Source organism: Miscanthus floridulus, chromosome 17 (genome assembly GCF_019320115.1).
Source record: "Miscanthus floridulus cultivar M001 chromosome 17, ASM1932011v1, whole genome shotgun sequence".
Lineage (NCBI taxonomy): Eukaryota > Viridiplantae > Streptophyta > Magnoliopsida > Poales > Poaceae > Miscanthus > Miscanthus floridulus.
Window position 1 is genome coordinate 97,827,359 of NC_089596.1, and position 16,116 is coordinate 97,843,474.

The following is a 16,116-nucleotide window of genomic DNA, read 5'->3' on the forward strand; positions in this document are numbered from 1 at the left end:
TGACTAGTAGCAAGGGTACGTAGTGACAAAAGTAGCGCTGAAAATCTCCCAAACAATGTGCAAATGACGTACTAGTGTGCAGAATTTCCTCTATCCAATGGACATATTATTACTGATCGAGCATACTATTACTCGAGGACATTCTAAGCATATATTAAGAAGTGAAGGAGCTTGTAGCTTAGTAGCACTTTTAGGTCCTAGTTCGATTCTTTTTTAGAGCGAATTTAGACTACTTACAAAAATCCCCTCACTAGCAAAGCCATGGTTCGGCGATTTTCTCGGTCAATGCTGAGTTCTGCTACTTTAATAGCAAATAGCAATATCCTAGAAGAGATCAGAGCATTTTAAAGAGTTTGGAAAACTACTCCCTAAACCGGTTTTTGGTGCAACACAGACACACAGTAAGGGTTGAAAACACTCGAATCCTTTTCATCCTGTACTTCCAACAAGATGAGCATGATGAGGGAACCTATCACTTTCTTGAAGACGACCCTGATGTGGTTGCCATCGGTGTCCACTCTTACAGCATTTTCATCACCATCGGTTTCAAAAAGCGGCTGTGAAAACCGAACAGAACTTTAAAAAATACCCATGCCCATGCCATCGGTGTCCACTCCTACAGTATTTTCATCACCGTCGGTTTCAAAGAGTTAAAAAATACATCGTTAGTAGGTCTATTCTTTTAACAGAACCGGTGGTGAAAATACCATTGACAAAAAACTATTTTTGTAGTAACGGCAGTCGGCAGTCGAACACATTATTTTTTTGACGCAAAAAACCGTAGGGGAGTTCCCCACAGTGTTAAAGAGCTTTTATAAAACCAAAACAATGGCAAAAACGCCATTATTAGTAGGTCCGTCCCATTTCTTACTAGCCAAGGGTAGTTTTGTGATCAGGTTTGCATATGCTTTACTTTTGTTTAGGACAATTTATAACTTTATTGGTTTATAATTTACAAGACCCAACTCAAGAACAAGTATTTTTCATACAATTTTGAAGGGGAAAAAACTAAGGCCCTGTTCGTTTGGGCTGGTTTGGCTTATAAGTCATGGCTAAAAGTACTGTCGGTTGGTTTGGTGTGAGAGAAAAATAATGTTCATTGGCTGATAAGCCATGGCTTATAAGCCAGATATGAGCAAGCGAACAGGCTGTAAACATACATTTTTGAAGTAAAAAAAACAAAGATACATGAGTTTTTTTTAATTGAGGAAGCATTTTATTAACTCAAGATAATTACATCAAGTTGATACAACCATCTTGAGGTCACTTCTGACCTCTGCATTAAAGCACATGGCCTATAAAAAGTTGTTTTCTTGACAGATACATACATACTAACGACTATCAATCAATAGACTAGACCGTCACCTATGTGTATGGGTAAAAAAATTCTTTAACCGCATGCTCCAACGGTTGTCATGCCGCTATGACCAAATCTGGTGAATGAGAATAACACAAGTACGAAGCCAGCGGATACATGAGTTAACTAAACTTGATTTGGCTGCATCAAGAATCTACAGAAGGATGAGGCAAAAGTGAAGGATTTTTTTTAATAATATTTGTTATTCAGCTTTTACAAAAGTAATCTGTTCAAGTATTTAAAAATACAATCCATCAAAATACTAAAAATGCACTGAGTACTACAACACACATTTCTTTCTGTAAAATCCAAATGAATATATTTTTTTGGTAAGTCCATTTTTTAACCTCCAACATATATGACAGTACGGTTTTCAACCTTAAACCATAAAACCGGACACCGGATATCCTCAAACTATCAAAATTAGACAAATTTAGTCCTCTAGCTAGTTTCTACTTAAAAAATAAAAAACATGATTTAACGTATAGATTTCATGACTAATTTATTTTAAATAAAAACTAAAACTAATACCATTTTTTCTAAGAATGCTATATATCTATTGGTGTTCTATTTGGAGTTATTGGAATCTTATTGTTTATTTTCCTAGTGTTAAATTACTTATACCCATATCTGTTATTTATTTAAATTATCATTTTGTGCTCCACGTTATATTAATAATGTGACTAGTTGTTTGCATGATATTTAAGTCACCGACTTCTTTGAAACCTATAACCTAATCAAGTAATCAACATATAGTAAAGTGATAGTCACACAATGCCTAAATAGAATCTATACATGTGGTAGAGCATGGAATATATGAGATTTCATGTCATCTTCCACATCCTTTTATGTATGTATTCATAGTTTTCCGGGTCCTCTTGATCGGGCTCAAGGTCCGATATAGAGCAAAATTATAGTTTAAATAAATAGTTGACAATAAAATAATAGAACACATAAATAAATAAGTTCCAAATAATTGTACATAGATCACCAATACTAGATAGGTAACATTTTTAGAAAACAATTTGTACTAATTTCATATTTTTCTAATTAAAATAAATTAGTTATGAATTTTAGAGATTAAACCATATTTTTTGTTTTTTTAGAAAATAAAAAGCACTTTTGAAACCAGTTAGGGGAATAAATTTGTCTATTGTGGGTCATTTAGCACCGCTTTTATAGTTTATCCTTTAAAATCGGAATATCGTGCAAACTGGAGGTTGACAAATGAGCTTTATATGCTTTTAAAAAATGTATCCAAGAAGGCACTTGTGAAAAAAATCATAGATGGTTGAGCACTTCTGACCGATGAGGTAATCGGTTAACTCTTTTTTTTTTGCCAATATAAAGCTTCACAAATTAGGTGAAAGTGAACCTGTTCGTGGCCGATAATGATTAACAACACTCCCTCATCACTGCGTGTAAAAGAGAAAATGATCTATGTGATATTACAAATGTGGTAGGAATTTTCCGAATTAATTGAAATCTTAACTAGACATAAAACCGATTAATTTGGATCAAGTACTTGCACGACTACAGGCGATGTCGAAATGCTGACCCATGATCACGTCAGGCACTCTGTTCTGACGATCCGACGCTTGGACATCTACAAAGAGGAAGGGGCATGCGTGCCAGCTTGGCCTCTTGCTTGCCGTCCAAAAAAGATGGCTCCGACCCTGAGCTGCGGGTGCGCATGCCCCAGACCTTCTACTACGTGTAACTCTGCAGTGGACGCCGATGAGAGACTTTGCTGAATGCTGACCAGCTTTTGCCATCCCTTCATCAGTTCAGTTCAGCACGCTCATCATCATGATGCCTCCCTAGTCCGATCCCTTCATTCTATATACTAACCCAACCCACTACGCTCTTTCTAGAAAAAAGGATCGTCTTGTTCATACTGAAAAAACTGAAAAAGGATGTAGCACGTCACCCCTGATGCTCCACGCGTTGAAATCTTGGTAGCTAGAGTCCCTGCACATGGACGCGCAACAGTGAGCTCGATCGATCGAGCGGTAGTGGAGCGCCGCTGGAGCTGTGCTGTGCTGTGTATCAGCCGCCCAATGCATGCTTGGTGCTTCCGCGATAGAGTATGTATGCAGTGTTCCCGTTGCTCACGTACCAAACTTGGTCGGTTGCGCAACGCTTACGATATACGTGCTCCTCATCACCTACTTCAGGGCCTATAAGAGCAACCACAATGTATATGGGCTAAGTAGTCTATATGGGTAGCTTTTGTATCAGTGGACTATAGCTATTGTTGTCTCCACAATGTTTCATTCAACAAGTAGTTCATAAGGTGGGTCCCATATGAGATAAAAAATTCTCTCTTTATAAGATAAAAAATTCTCTCTTTACAATCCTGTGCAAAATCAAGAAAGAGAGAGGAAGGAGTGAGAAAAAGTAATATTTTTTATTTCTTATGGGTAGTCCATAAGCTTATGGGTACCTTTTGCTATGGACTACCCTATGGACTGGTCTCACAATGTTCCAGCTACCTGATAGCAAATATTTTAATCCTATGGACTACCTTATGGCAAACATTGCGGTTGCTCTAAATAGGCGCCATGGATCACTCTCCATTCGCAACACATTGACACACAACACATCAAAACGTACGTGCTTCTCGATCGCTCGCACCTGCAGGGTGTCCAAGTCCAAGCAAGCATGGCCGCAGCGAGTAGGGCGGCGTCTCTGGTGCTGTTCCTGCTGGTGGCGAGCGCGGTGCTGAGCCTGCTGGCCCCCGGCGCGAGCGCGGCGACGTGCGCACCGACGCAGCTGACCCCGTGCGCGCCGGCGATCGTGGGGAACGCGGCGCCCACCGCGGCGTGCTGCGCGAGGCTCAAGGCGCACCCGGCGAGCTGCTTCTGCCAGTACAAGAAGAACCCCAACATGCAGCGCTACGTCAACTCCCCCAACGCCAAGAAGGTCTTCGCCGCCTGCAAGGTGCCCCTGCCCAAGTGCTGAATGAAGTGCGTGCATGCCCCAGTGCCCAGTCCGTTCCTTGTCGACGTCGACGTCGACCTCGCGGGCACGCACTCTCGTGTATGGTACTTCTGTATACTACTTGGCAGAGTTTAGTATTGCTAGAGAATAAACGGAGACGTACTACTTCAGTCCTTGGTACAGTGTGAGTTCTGCTCTGCAGACTTTGATATGTCATGTATTTTATATGTGTCACGTATACTATGTATGATGTTACAAAACGAATAAAAGTGTTGCCACTTCTGAGTTGACCTTGGACAAACTAATACTTAGTACACCAACATCTCAAATGCCAATTGTGATGTCAGAAATGTCTCCCAAGGTAGTGACTTTTCCCCTTTCTGAATTTTGTCCAAAACCAAATCTTTCGACTGAAACCACTAGCCATGTGTTCAGGTTCAGTGTTCTCAGCCTGTTCGGCTGGCTGGTCAGCCGGCTTGTTCTGTTTTTTTTCCAGCCGAAGCAGTGTTTTTCTCTCACAACATTCCAGTACGAACAGTGTTTTTTAGCATGAACAGTAAATAATCCAGTTCAGCCGAACACTCTGTGCAGTCTCTCTGTCCGAAAGCTGTGATTCCGACAACACTAGACAAATAAAGCATGAAAGCAACGTGCCGCACTGCCGCGAGTGGGAAACTAGCAACCACAAAACGTGGTGCTTCACCAGAGTGACTGGGTTCAAAGACTCACCCCCACAAAATTCACATGACAGAACTGCTCTAATAAAGAAAAAAAAGAACACATCTCCTATTCTTATTTAGGGGAACTACGGATATAGGACGCCGGCCTGAACTGTTGTAGCATTTGTGACCATAGGAATTTGAGACTAGAGAGGATTTTTAACAGAACGTTATCCTACATAAGCAAGTGGATTACAGTTACAGACCTCTGATTCTCAATCAGGAGCCACACTTATACATGTACCATCACTCTGTTCGATTTAAAGTGATTAACACTACAGTCAACTCAGTAGTTGGTGAAGTTTTAGTTGCTTGGTACAAAATACTGATAGACTAAATCTGAAGTTTTCAACACAAGAGACTTTGTGGTGGAATCTGCAGGTCATTTGTCTGGCTTTCTAACATTTCTACTATTCTAGTCATTGATGGCCGGTTGTTAGGCTGCAACTGTATGCACCACAATCCCACTACTATCAACTTTCTGACAAGCTCTGAATCAACACTGATCTCACCGGCATTCACACAATATTCCTCCAAATGTTCATAAACCCATTGAGGAAAATATTTGGTACTGGCCTCTGAACTCTTGTTGATATTCTTCCTTGCTCCAACCATCTCAAGGTTCACCATTCCAAAACTATATACATCAGACTTGCTGCTGACCTCTCCAAATTGCTTCGAAAAGACCTCTGGTGCGATGTGGCCTATTGTTCCCCTGGCACCGTCGATAGAGATGATGCTCTCTTTTTTCACGCACAATTTTGCCAATCCGAAGTCAGAGATTTTTGGACAGAAATCTTGGTCTAGTAGAATATTGTGTGGTTTAATATCAAAATGCACAAAACGAGTACTGCACCCTCGATGAAGATATTCAAGTCCACGAGCAATGCCGACTGTGATATCAAACAACTTTTCCCAACTTAATGAGTTTTTTCCTTCAGAGTTCTGTCCGGAAGCAAATCTTTCGAGTGAACCATTAGGCATGTACTCGTAGACAAGAGCTTTTTTTGAACTTTCGAGACAGTAACCTAACAAAGTCACAACATTAACATGAGAAGTTCTCATGATACTTGCTACCTCATTGATAAACTCTTGGCCATCGTCATTGGAATTGTTGAGAAGCTTCACTGCTATGAGACGACCACTTGGCAGGTTGCCCTTGTAAACGGTTCCAAAGCCACCTTTACCTAGCTTTTCGGCAAACGATTTGGTCATTCTTTTCACTTCTGAATAAGTATATCTCTTTGTGTGCTGAGCTTCATGCTTTTGTAAGAATGATTCAATCCCTGGTGCGTGTTTATTAGATCCCCTTGTGCAGGAGATCGTACCGTAAAATTTCTTCAGAACACACATTACAAAGAGCAGAGATAGTAGAATTGCACTTAACACAGCTGACCCTATATCTGCAAGGGCCATAAATAACACAAAAGTTATAACTATGTGGCACAAATTGATCTTAAAATCCCATTAGTATAAACTAGTAACGCTAAAACTGGAAAGGATCACCATACAAAGTACACAGAAGAACTAAAAGATAAAATCATAAAGCAACTTGCTGCAGACTTATGAAACAATATAGTCTAGTAATGTATATTACTTTTTTTTAAACCAGTCTGCGTGGGGCAAAAAAGAATTGAGGTTGAACCAAATGAAAGCAAACTAAAGTTACAACATAACAAGAACTAGTGTAGTTGCATTCAAAATTATCATAGGAATTTTAGCCATCTTAGTCTTACAAATTCGATGCCACAAGGAGTATCCAAATTAATAATCACAAACAGTGCAAGAAAAAAGATGAATCCAAGAAATTCTCTTAAAAATCAGAAACATTCACCCATCTTTTTGGTATGTTATAATTATCACTAATAATAATAGCCATTGGATCTGTTTTTTTTTCTTTCTAAAAATTTATCCACCTCCCATTATAAAAGTAGTCTAAAGCAACTCCTAATTCTTAATTTAGATTACCGCGAAAGTATCCTTCTGATCCTCATCTAAATTATCCCCCTAAATTTACATCTAAATTACGACCTCCACTAGAATAACCTAAAGTTACCCCCTAAGTCTAAATTGTTTATACCTATCATTTCAAAAAAAGTACTTTATATATACTTCTATATTACTCAATTATTTGGTTGTTAATATAAAAAATAACTAAAGGCACAAAAGTAACCCCTAAATTTATATCTAAATTATTCCATCCATCATTAAAAAGTATTGTATATTATTTCTGTATATGCTTCTAAATCACTCACTTGTCATTGTGAGTATAGAAAATTCTAACTCAAGGTAGTGTGCACATGTGTCACTAACTCACCATGCAAACAATATCCATATATATACCATAAATCAATGAGCATGTCACTTTATAAGGCAAATACGTAGTTGAAGCCAAGGTTTCAACTAAACACATGTTGAACATGAAAGTACGATGCAAAGGGGGAAAATATGAGTGAGGATGTCAAAACATACAAAATAATTGGTAATTGAATTATATCACAAGGAAGAAAGATTAGAAGGCATCTACATGAGTATTATGTTGAAATAGGAACACATGAGTGAGTATCAATTATGAACACACGTCAAAGACACACGAAATGCAACACAAATGAGAAAAATATGATGTGAATGAATAGTATGTAAAAGTAACTGCAACTAAATTAAGACTATCACACAGCAAGGTAACACAAAGAGAGATATTATCATTTGGTATTGTGTTAGAATATGAACATACGAGAGATCGTTTCAACTAAACACATGTCTAACACACACGAAAGTGAGATGCGACGAGGACAGGTATGAATTGGGATGAAAAAGTATATTGACAGATTGATAGGACAGGTATGAATTGGGATGAAAAAAGTATATTGACAGATTGATAATAAATTAGTTTATCACGACCAGACGAATATAAGAATTTATCTAGACGAGCATTATATTAAAATATGAGCAAATGAGAGAAAACAAAGACAAATAATTTTCATTAGTCTTGTGTTCTAAATTTAATCAATTTCTGATGCATATATCTCTTATAAAATTCATGGCCCGTGCGTGACACGAGTTGATGGACTAGCAAGACATAATGTGGGGAATTGTCAAAGAGTACCACTAACAGGGAGTTTCTCTTACATGCTGTGATTTTCCACTTTGAGCTTGGAGATCCTGCAAACCTGAAAATAGACCTTGTTAAATTACTGTCAAAATGTTGTAAAAAACTAGGTAAGTTATTTTTTTTTTAAAAGTGAAGAAAACTATGGCTCTATTTGGATCCATATCATGGGAGTAACAATTAGTTGACTAATGTTTAGCCCATATATTCTCTAAGGATCTAAAGTGGGCTAGTAGATGAAATAATTGTTAGCCAAACCAAGGACTAGTTGTTAGCCAACTAATTGATAAATTAGAGCGAAAGGGATTAAAAGTGCTAAAGTTTGACAAAAAAGTTGCTGTTGCCCTCCCACATACCCTGTTCCTAGTTGGTAAATAGGAGAGATAAAAATTGAAGGGGCACTCTGATCCTTTAGCCGATATGTATGGAAGTATTAGCTAGAAATCCAAAGAGGCATTGAAATAATGACTAGCAGACTAATTTTTAGTCATGGCCAGTGCTATCTAATCTAAATAGGCCCTATGTCAAGTTTTCAATAGACTGGTGCCTGAACAATATATTAGAGCGGAGCAGAAGTTACAAAAAAAAAGGGTTTTTGTATGGAATATGGAAAGAGAGACGAAAGAGAGCTCCAACTCCAATGACGCGTGTTAGACAACTCTCTCACGTTCCGGTATTTTTTTAGTCGAGTCTCCTAGGTGGCATCTTTTGTGCTCCATAATCAATATATAATAAAGGTTTCTCCTTTTTTTTATTATATATATGAAAGGCATCAATAAAGGTATTGATGGGGCTGTGGAGGTAGGTACGGACTACTATACGATTTTGCCGTGTTCAGATTAAGGGCAGTAAACGGAGAAGGACAAAAGCATCTTAAAATTATTTCTGTTAAGAAGTAAGAGTAGCTTTCCCAAGCGCGAGATCGATCCATCAGTTTCGTCAGACATGGCGAAGAGGAAATCCAAAGGACCCCTGCGGCGACGCACACGACGACGACGCCAAAGAACACGGACATCGCCTGATTCGATCGCCCACCCAGGCAGCCACCACCCACCAGTGTGGCGCCCGATCTCGAGGGTCAGAGTCGCCGTCTCGCCGGCGCAGCGAGGCCTCGTGCGGCGTCTGCGAGGAGTGCTACGGCAGCAGCGGCAACGCGCCCACAGCTCCCGGCCGGCCGTCGAGTTGTACGACTGGATCGACACCTAACGAGCGAGGGACGATGAGGATTTAACTCTGTATGTATACCAGACTACTTACCACAATCCGGGCTGTGCACGCTGCCGTCGGAGCAGAGGCAGCCAACGAATTCGCCGCTCTGGTTGTAACCGCGCTGTCCCTTGGACTGCTCGCACAAGAAGCAGGGCCCGGCGGTCGGGTCCCAGGTCAGCTGGAACCCCTGCTTCAGCAGCTGCCCGTACCCGTCGCTGTTGAGACGCGAGAGGTAATCCTCGTCAGGGCTCAGGAGCCGGTCCTTGAGCACCGGCACGACGACCGGCTCCTTGCACGCCAGCGGCCACTCGTCCTGTGCCGACAAGTCGGGCTCATCCACAACGTAAGACACCCTGTCCCGTTCGGGAAGGCTGCTGCAGTTGATCGGGAGGAGGGCCGACGGCGGCCTAGGGGTCGCTGCCGTGAAGACGCAGTCGAAGAAGAAGACGAGGTTGTCGTTGGCGGTGTCCGACAGGTTGAGCCACGAGCATGTCCTCGATCGTGGATTATTTACGCTGGTTTGGTGCGAGAGAAAAATAATGTTATAGTTTATAATTCACGATCGTATACGAGCAAACGAACACGGGTTGCGGGTCACCCACGGGCATTCCCCGCCGCTCAGCGCGTCCGCCTCGGCGACCATCAAGGTGTGGTTGCCGTAGTCGATGTCCAGCACGGTGTAGCTGTCGCCCTTGAGCTTCTGGGTCGCGCGGCCGCCCTCGCAGGCGATCGGCATGCCGGGGTACCCGCAGTAGGACTCTGCGTAGGCGGTGTCCCCTTCGATGACGGAGGTGGCATTGGCGAGGAAGAACGGGTAGCACACGTCGACGCTGTCGCTGCAGCGGAAGGAGGACTTCTGGCACGCGCCTAGAATGTAGTTGTAGTACGCCTCATCGGCGACCACGGGCGCGGCAAGGGAGAGGGAAACGGCGGCGACTACGACGACGAGGTAGAGCACTGGCATGGCAGGGCTGGGGATAGCGAGGCAGGAATTGAGATATCAACGACCCGTGGCCACGAGGAATTCATCTATAGGGGCATCGAAATGGAATGGATATAGAAAATTAGAGATGGTAAGGGCATGTGCAATGTGAAATGACCAAATTAGAGATGCCCGTCGACAGTCAGATCGTCGCGTGGTCTTCCTTTAAGCGCCTTCCGTCAACTTCGGCGACCCCCCAGCTGGAGGATGCGGTAGCCTCTTGTGTACTGTGGACACCACCCCCACGCCCCATTCAGTGGGTAGTGGACTCACCGAAGACACACGCGTAGACCTCACGGTGGATGGCCCTTTTAGTTCACCACCGAGGGTTAACCACCAGGCTGTGGACAAAAATGACTCCGCCAAACGACGCCTCGACAGTTTCATCAATAATGTCACTGTAAGAGGGACTCTCCGCTGATTCGCGAGCCTCCCAAGCAGCTTCTAGCTAAGCCGGTACTGTCGTGGCGGAGCAGGCGGTTGGCGGCTCAGAGCCTCTCCCGAGTGCCAGCTTTCAAGCGAGGTGATGTGCTGATCATGCAGCGTATGGGCTACACCAGGGATCCATCTGCGCCATCCACTTCGGAGTTGGAGGCCTTTGACAGGCTCTTCGACGACAACCTGACCTGCGTTCGAAGCCGAGGCGCTGGACGAGCTCTTCCTAGCCATTGGAAAGGCACCGTCCAGGCAGCCACAAAAGACGCAAGGCCACCTCCTAGGCCACAAAGCTGCATCGATATTGGTTGTTTCCTTTTATGTAATATCGAAATATAAGGTCTTTTGCTAGGATGGTCCAGCTTCGGCTGTGTTAGATCGACCTCCTTCGGCGCTCGATAGAAGCGCGTTGTACGTTTCTTTAAACTCTTCTTCTTAATACAATGATACATAAATCTTTTACGTATTCGAGAAAAAATGACCAAATAAATCTTAAGTAAAAAATCCCACCGTGCTTAACCTCTTCTTTCACGCAGAGCGCTTCCTCGATCCCCATTGTGGGGGCTGCACAACCGGAGAAGATAGTCTTCGATTGTTATTTGTTATTGATTTATCTATAGTTATAAGTATTCTTTTTCATCTATGCAGCATCCACAACCGTTCTCTTACCGCTGATAGGGCCAGAAGATAGCTCAAATCAATTAAAATGATAATTGAGTGATGCAATATTGCTTACGCTTTGAGTGTTACAAAAGATATCAAAGTGTTAGCTTGATCTCTATCAAGCTGGCCCAACGGTCAATTTGAGTCTTTGATCCGCGCCCTGATCGGGGGCGCCCAACCCAATCATGGTTGGTGGACCCCCATCGCGCAGCGTTATAAAGAGGAAGGTGGGGGCCGGGGCACTGGGTATGAGGTTCACCGCAGCTGTCACAAACCCCACCTACAGTCCTAACCCTAATCCAATCTTAGAGGGCAGCGCTGAAGCGACAGGAAGCTCCGCCACCACGTCGCAGGGACGCCACCGCCACGAGAGTCGCGCCGCGGACGTCCACGCCTCTCTTACGACCATCGCTCCCGCGTCACCCCTTCACCGACACCTCACGCCATCAACACCGTCGTCATGGCGAGCTCTTCCGCCAAGCCTACCGACGGTCTGTACCTATACCCCTCTCTAGTACTCCCTCTAAGATGATCTATTTAGTTATCCCATTTGAGTGAAGTTAAACCCGCTGATCTATCCCTAGACGATCCTACAGATCTATCACAAAGGTAATTTAGAACCTTCTAATTATTCAAAGGCTATTATTTCTGCTGATTCCAATAATAGAACGACAACTATGCAAGATGAGATGGAGTCACTTGAAAAGAATGGTACTTAGGATTTAGTGAAATTTTCCTAGGATAAAATGTCTGTCCGTTGCAAATGGATTTTCAAAATAAAGCAATGTATTTATCCAAGTGAGCCAGCAAAGTATAAAGCAAGGTTGGTTGATAAAGGTTATAGCCAGATTTTAGGTATTGATTACTTAGTATTGTGGCCATGCATGATGATTATATTTTCGCTTTAGCAACTAGATGTTAAAATTGCATTTTTACATGGGGAGTTGGAAGAAGACATTTACATTGACCAATCCGAAGGTTTTGTTGTTCCTGAGAAAAACATTGTATATAGATTAAATAAATATCTTTATGGTTTGAAGCAATCTCCTAGGCAACTATACGGGAGATTTGACTCATTTATGCTTTCATGTTGTAAGTGGTCTGATTATGATAGTTGTGTTTACTTGAAGATTGTTAATGGGTTAACTATTTATTTGCTTATTTATGTTGATGATATGCTGATTGCTGCAAAATATAAATTAGAAATAGCTAAATTGAAGGCAAAATTGAAAACATAATTTGATATAAAGGACATAGGTGCAGCTAAGAAGATTCTTGGTATAAAAATTGTTAGAGATAGAAAATCTAAAAATTATACCTCAATCAGAGAGGTTATGTTAAAAATGTTTTTTTAATTTTTTAATGTGCATGATGCAAAAACCAATTCATGGCGATTTACATAAGAGGAGGTCTCTCTCACACAGGTTATGTTTTACCATTGATTGTTATGTTGTTAGCTAAAAATCAAGTTTGCAGACTACTATTACTCTGTCTACTATAGAAATTGAATATATAGCTATTTCAGAAGTTTGTAAAGTGACTGTTGGTTTGAGAGATTTGTACTTTCAACTTTGCGGGATTACTTCTTGCATTGCTATATATTGCGATAGTCATAGAACTATTTTTTTTATGAAATAGAAGGAGTTGTCCTCTACTGGCACGAGTACAACGAGAAGACAAAGAAAGAAAAAAAAATAAAAATAAAAAGATTACATATAAGCTTTTAGCCATTGACTAAGTGAAGATTGATATTTGGAGCGCTGTTTGTCTCACTAAAGATCAGATATTTCATGAAAAAACAAAGCATACTAATGTGAGATATCATTTTATTCGAGGTGTGATTATTGAAGGTGATGTTAAGGTATGCAAGATAAGCACTCGTGGCTATCCCGTTAATATGTTGACAAAGCATGTTCCTGGGCTAAGTTTGAGCTATGTTCAAGCTTAGTTAGTGTCGCGGGGTCGAAACCGCGGCAAGCATTGTTGTTCGTCGGGTGTCACTGATTGTGGGTCTCCGGTGGCTTGGGTGGACTCAAGAACACAGAGAAGACATGGCGATGTATCCTGGTTTGGGATATCGGGGCCCTACGTGCAGCCATAGTAGTTCTTTGCATTCGAGAGCATTTAAATCGGGGGTTACAACAAAAGTGTGCAAGAGATTTGGAAGGGGATCACTCGGTGCTATCCTATGGCTCGTCGGCGGTGAGGTTGCTTCCCGGCGATGGAGAAGAAAGACGGAGGGGAGAAGCGCTCGGTCGCTCATCTTTGGGTGGCCCTACTCTCGATGCATAGCCCGAAGTGATCTGGAAGACTCTATTCGGTTCTATTTTCAGTCTCGTTTCTCCCCTCCCCTTTCTGTAGCATCTGACCTCCCCTTATAAACCAGGTCGGGCACAACCAACGTGGAGCTACACGACCCCAGCACGTCCGGCACCACCGTCCTGTTGTCTAGGCTATAGTATGATCGGTCCTAGACTGGCTCGAGAGGACATTGACCACCAACAGTAGTGACGATGACACGGCGCTGCAGTTGACATACACCGTCAGGAACTGGTCACCATCGGTATAGTCAAACCTGGTGTCATCGATGTGGTGTTCTAGTACGGCTGCAGGCACATCTGCTGGGCCAGGCCCTAGTCAACAAGGGTGAGGAGGCGGTTGCCGTAGTCGACACCAGTCACCTGGAACGTCCAGGCGCCAGCGGGGGCGTTCATGGTGATCGCCAGGTTGCTGCTGCCATTCGTGCTCGTGCAGAGAGGCGGTACCCCAAGAACGAGCAGTAGTCCGACCGGTCCACATCATTCACCAACAATGGGTAGGCGACATCGAACTAGATGGACCCGCAGCGGTACGGCGTTGGGGCACACACTACTATCTTTCACAGGCGTGTCATAACTCACATCGTAGCCCAATTTTGACATCGATAGTAAGCTATCGGCAGTGATACTCATAGCCATCATTGTCGGTATATGAGACCAACTGGGGTGTATACTACACCGCCGTATTGGCTTATCATCCATCCATAATAAGGTCCTTACTTCCGTCACTTGTGTGGGTATGCACTAACACCGCCGCATGGCTTATGATCCGTCCGTGATCAGATCCTATTCCGTCGCATTGGAGCATGACCCACCTGTGTCGAGGCAAACATCACCATCGCTTCAGCATATGAATTGTCTGGTCATAGGGCATGGTCACCATCGCATTGTAGAACGATTCACCCGTGATGATCCTTTAGTTGGTATCGGGTTACTAAATGATTCGGCGGTGATGACAAAACAACCAACGGCCCTTACATCCGACGATGACAGAATTCCATCCGGTTTTCACAACGTATTTACTAATTTAGATAGGCCTTAATAACTTACTGAACACACACCATACAGATATAATCATTACACATCATTCATCATGTCCACAACGAAGAGTCCTTGTTATAATAACAGTGCTCGACACTAACATAACAACTGTGTCAACTGATGAATTAACACAAGCGGAACATAGATAGCATAATAAATATTCTGCTCCCTATAGAATTACGTAACTAAAATGAGGTAGATGTGCTCCGCTCCTTCAGATTGGCACTCCTTGATCAGCTTGATAGCAAATGCAGCATGGAACCCCTCTTGTTTCTCCCATAGCCATTGCAGGAAAATCGTTCAAAAGCACTAAGACTCCAAAACCTGCATAATGCAAAGCAGCAGAATTAATAATGTTCAACATACCATTGGTTTAGTTATCAAGCCAAAATTAGATTATATATAGACTCAAAACAACTCCCTACCTGAACAAAGATATGTCCTAACAATAAAATACATCATATGCACCTTTACTGCTCTGCTAATGACTCCCTGAACAAGGGAGCATAAGGCAGATAGTGAGGTCCATTCAAATAAATACTCCATGTACTTTTAGGGTAGCGGATGACCCAGGCAGGGAGGGCATGACCTTTTCTGTGGCTCGTGTCATATGCCATCGGTGTTCTGTCTTCCCCAACAAGGAAAATCAAATTCCATTCTAGGTGAACTACAATCACTCTATAGTCCGCATTGGCAGCCTCATAACTGAGTCCAATATTGTTCAGTCCAAATAGTTGTAGCGTGTTCACCATATGCTTCAATGTCCATTTACTAGTACCATAGTCTTCAAGGATCCAAATTGAAAGGTTAGACGTATTAAAAATATCAGCAATACATAGATACAACTGACCCTGATCTCCATAGATGGACATTGCAAGATCTGGTGGCCTAAGAATTTTTCTCCATGTCTTTCCCTTCATATCAACAGCAACTATGTGGGACACCTGCAGCATGTGCATAAAACCATTAAGAAACATAGTTCCTAAAAATTTGCATAGAAGAATATCCTCTCCCCATTTAGATTCTTTACATATCCATGCTCTAGTTTTGGATGAGTAGATGCTGACAACTAATACCTTAGGTGACCTTACCCATAGTTCTACCACATGGAAGTGTGAGGAGATTGTGGGATCGAACCCCAAGCGAGCTGAACCATAACAAAGGCTGCTATGTGGTAGTACCACTGATTTGCTAGTCACTAGATTGCAGACAACATAGCGAAGCCCAATGCACCAACAGAGGAAGAGGCCTCCGCAACAATCTGAGATGACTAAATCCTGAATGGGGAAGGGCGAGAAGAAAAAGGAGGGGTATTCACCGGTGAAGTTAGCGAATCAACA

General features: G+C 42.5%; 2 protein-coding genes across 2 annotated transcripts; one reads left to right on the forward strand and one right to left on the reverse strand.

Annotated features, from left to right (window-relative positions):
* The first annotated feature begins 3,939 nt into the window (after positions 1-3,939).
* Positions 3,940-4,587, forward strand: LOC136518829 (non-specific lipid-transfer protein 2-like). The gene has a single exon (XM_066512520.1). The coding sequence runs from the start codon at positions 4,022-4,024 to the stop codon at positions 4,319-4,321; it is 300 nt and encodes a 99-aa protein (XP_066368617.1). The 5' UTR covers positions 3,940-4,021; the 3' UTR covers positions 4,322-4,587.
* A 1,712-nt stretch (positions 4,588-6,299) lies between these two features.
* Positions 6,300-10,301, reverse strand: LOC136516057 (LEAF RUST 10 DISEASE-RESISTANCE LOCUS RECEPTOR-LIKE PROTEIN KINASE-like 1.2). The gene is made up of 4 exons (XM_066509465.1): positions 9,922-10,301; positions 9,386-9,852; positions 8,149-8,189; positions 6,300-6,422 (listed from the first exon to the last, which is right to left on the reverse strand). Exons 1-4 carry the CDS (start codon positions 10,299-10,301, stop codon positions 6,417-6,419), a joined length of 894 nt encoding a protein of 297 aa, XP_066365562.1. The 3' UTR covers positions 6,300-6,416.
* Positions 10,302-16,116: the final 5,815 nt, after the last annotated feature.

Excerpts from the sequence above, each read along its gene's own strand:
- LOC136518829 (XM_066512520.1), top strand. The coding sequence starts at position 4,022 with ATGGCCGCAGCGAGTAGGGCGGCGTCTCTGGTGCTGTTCCTGCTGGTG.
- LOC136516057 (XM_066509465.1), bottom strand. The coding sequence starts at position 10,301 with ATGCCAGTGCTCTACCTCGTCGTCGTAGTCGCCGCCGTTTCCCTCTCC. Across the intron at positions 9,853-9,921 it reads CCGTGGGTGACCCGCAACCC|CGTAAATAATCCACGATCGA; the intron begins GTGTTCGTTTGC and ends GCACCAAACCAG. Across the intron at positions 8,190-9,385 it reads CGTGCACAGCCCGGATTGTG|GTTTGCAGGATCTCCAAGCT; the intron begins GTAAGTAGTCTG and ends GTCTATTTTCAG.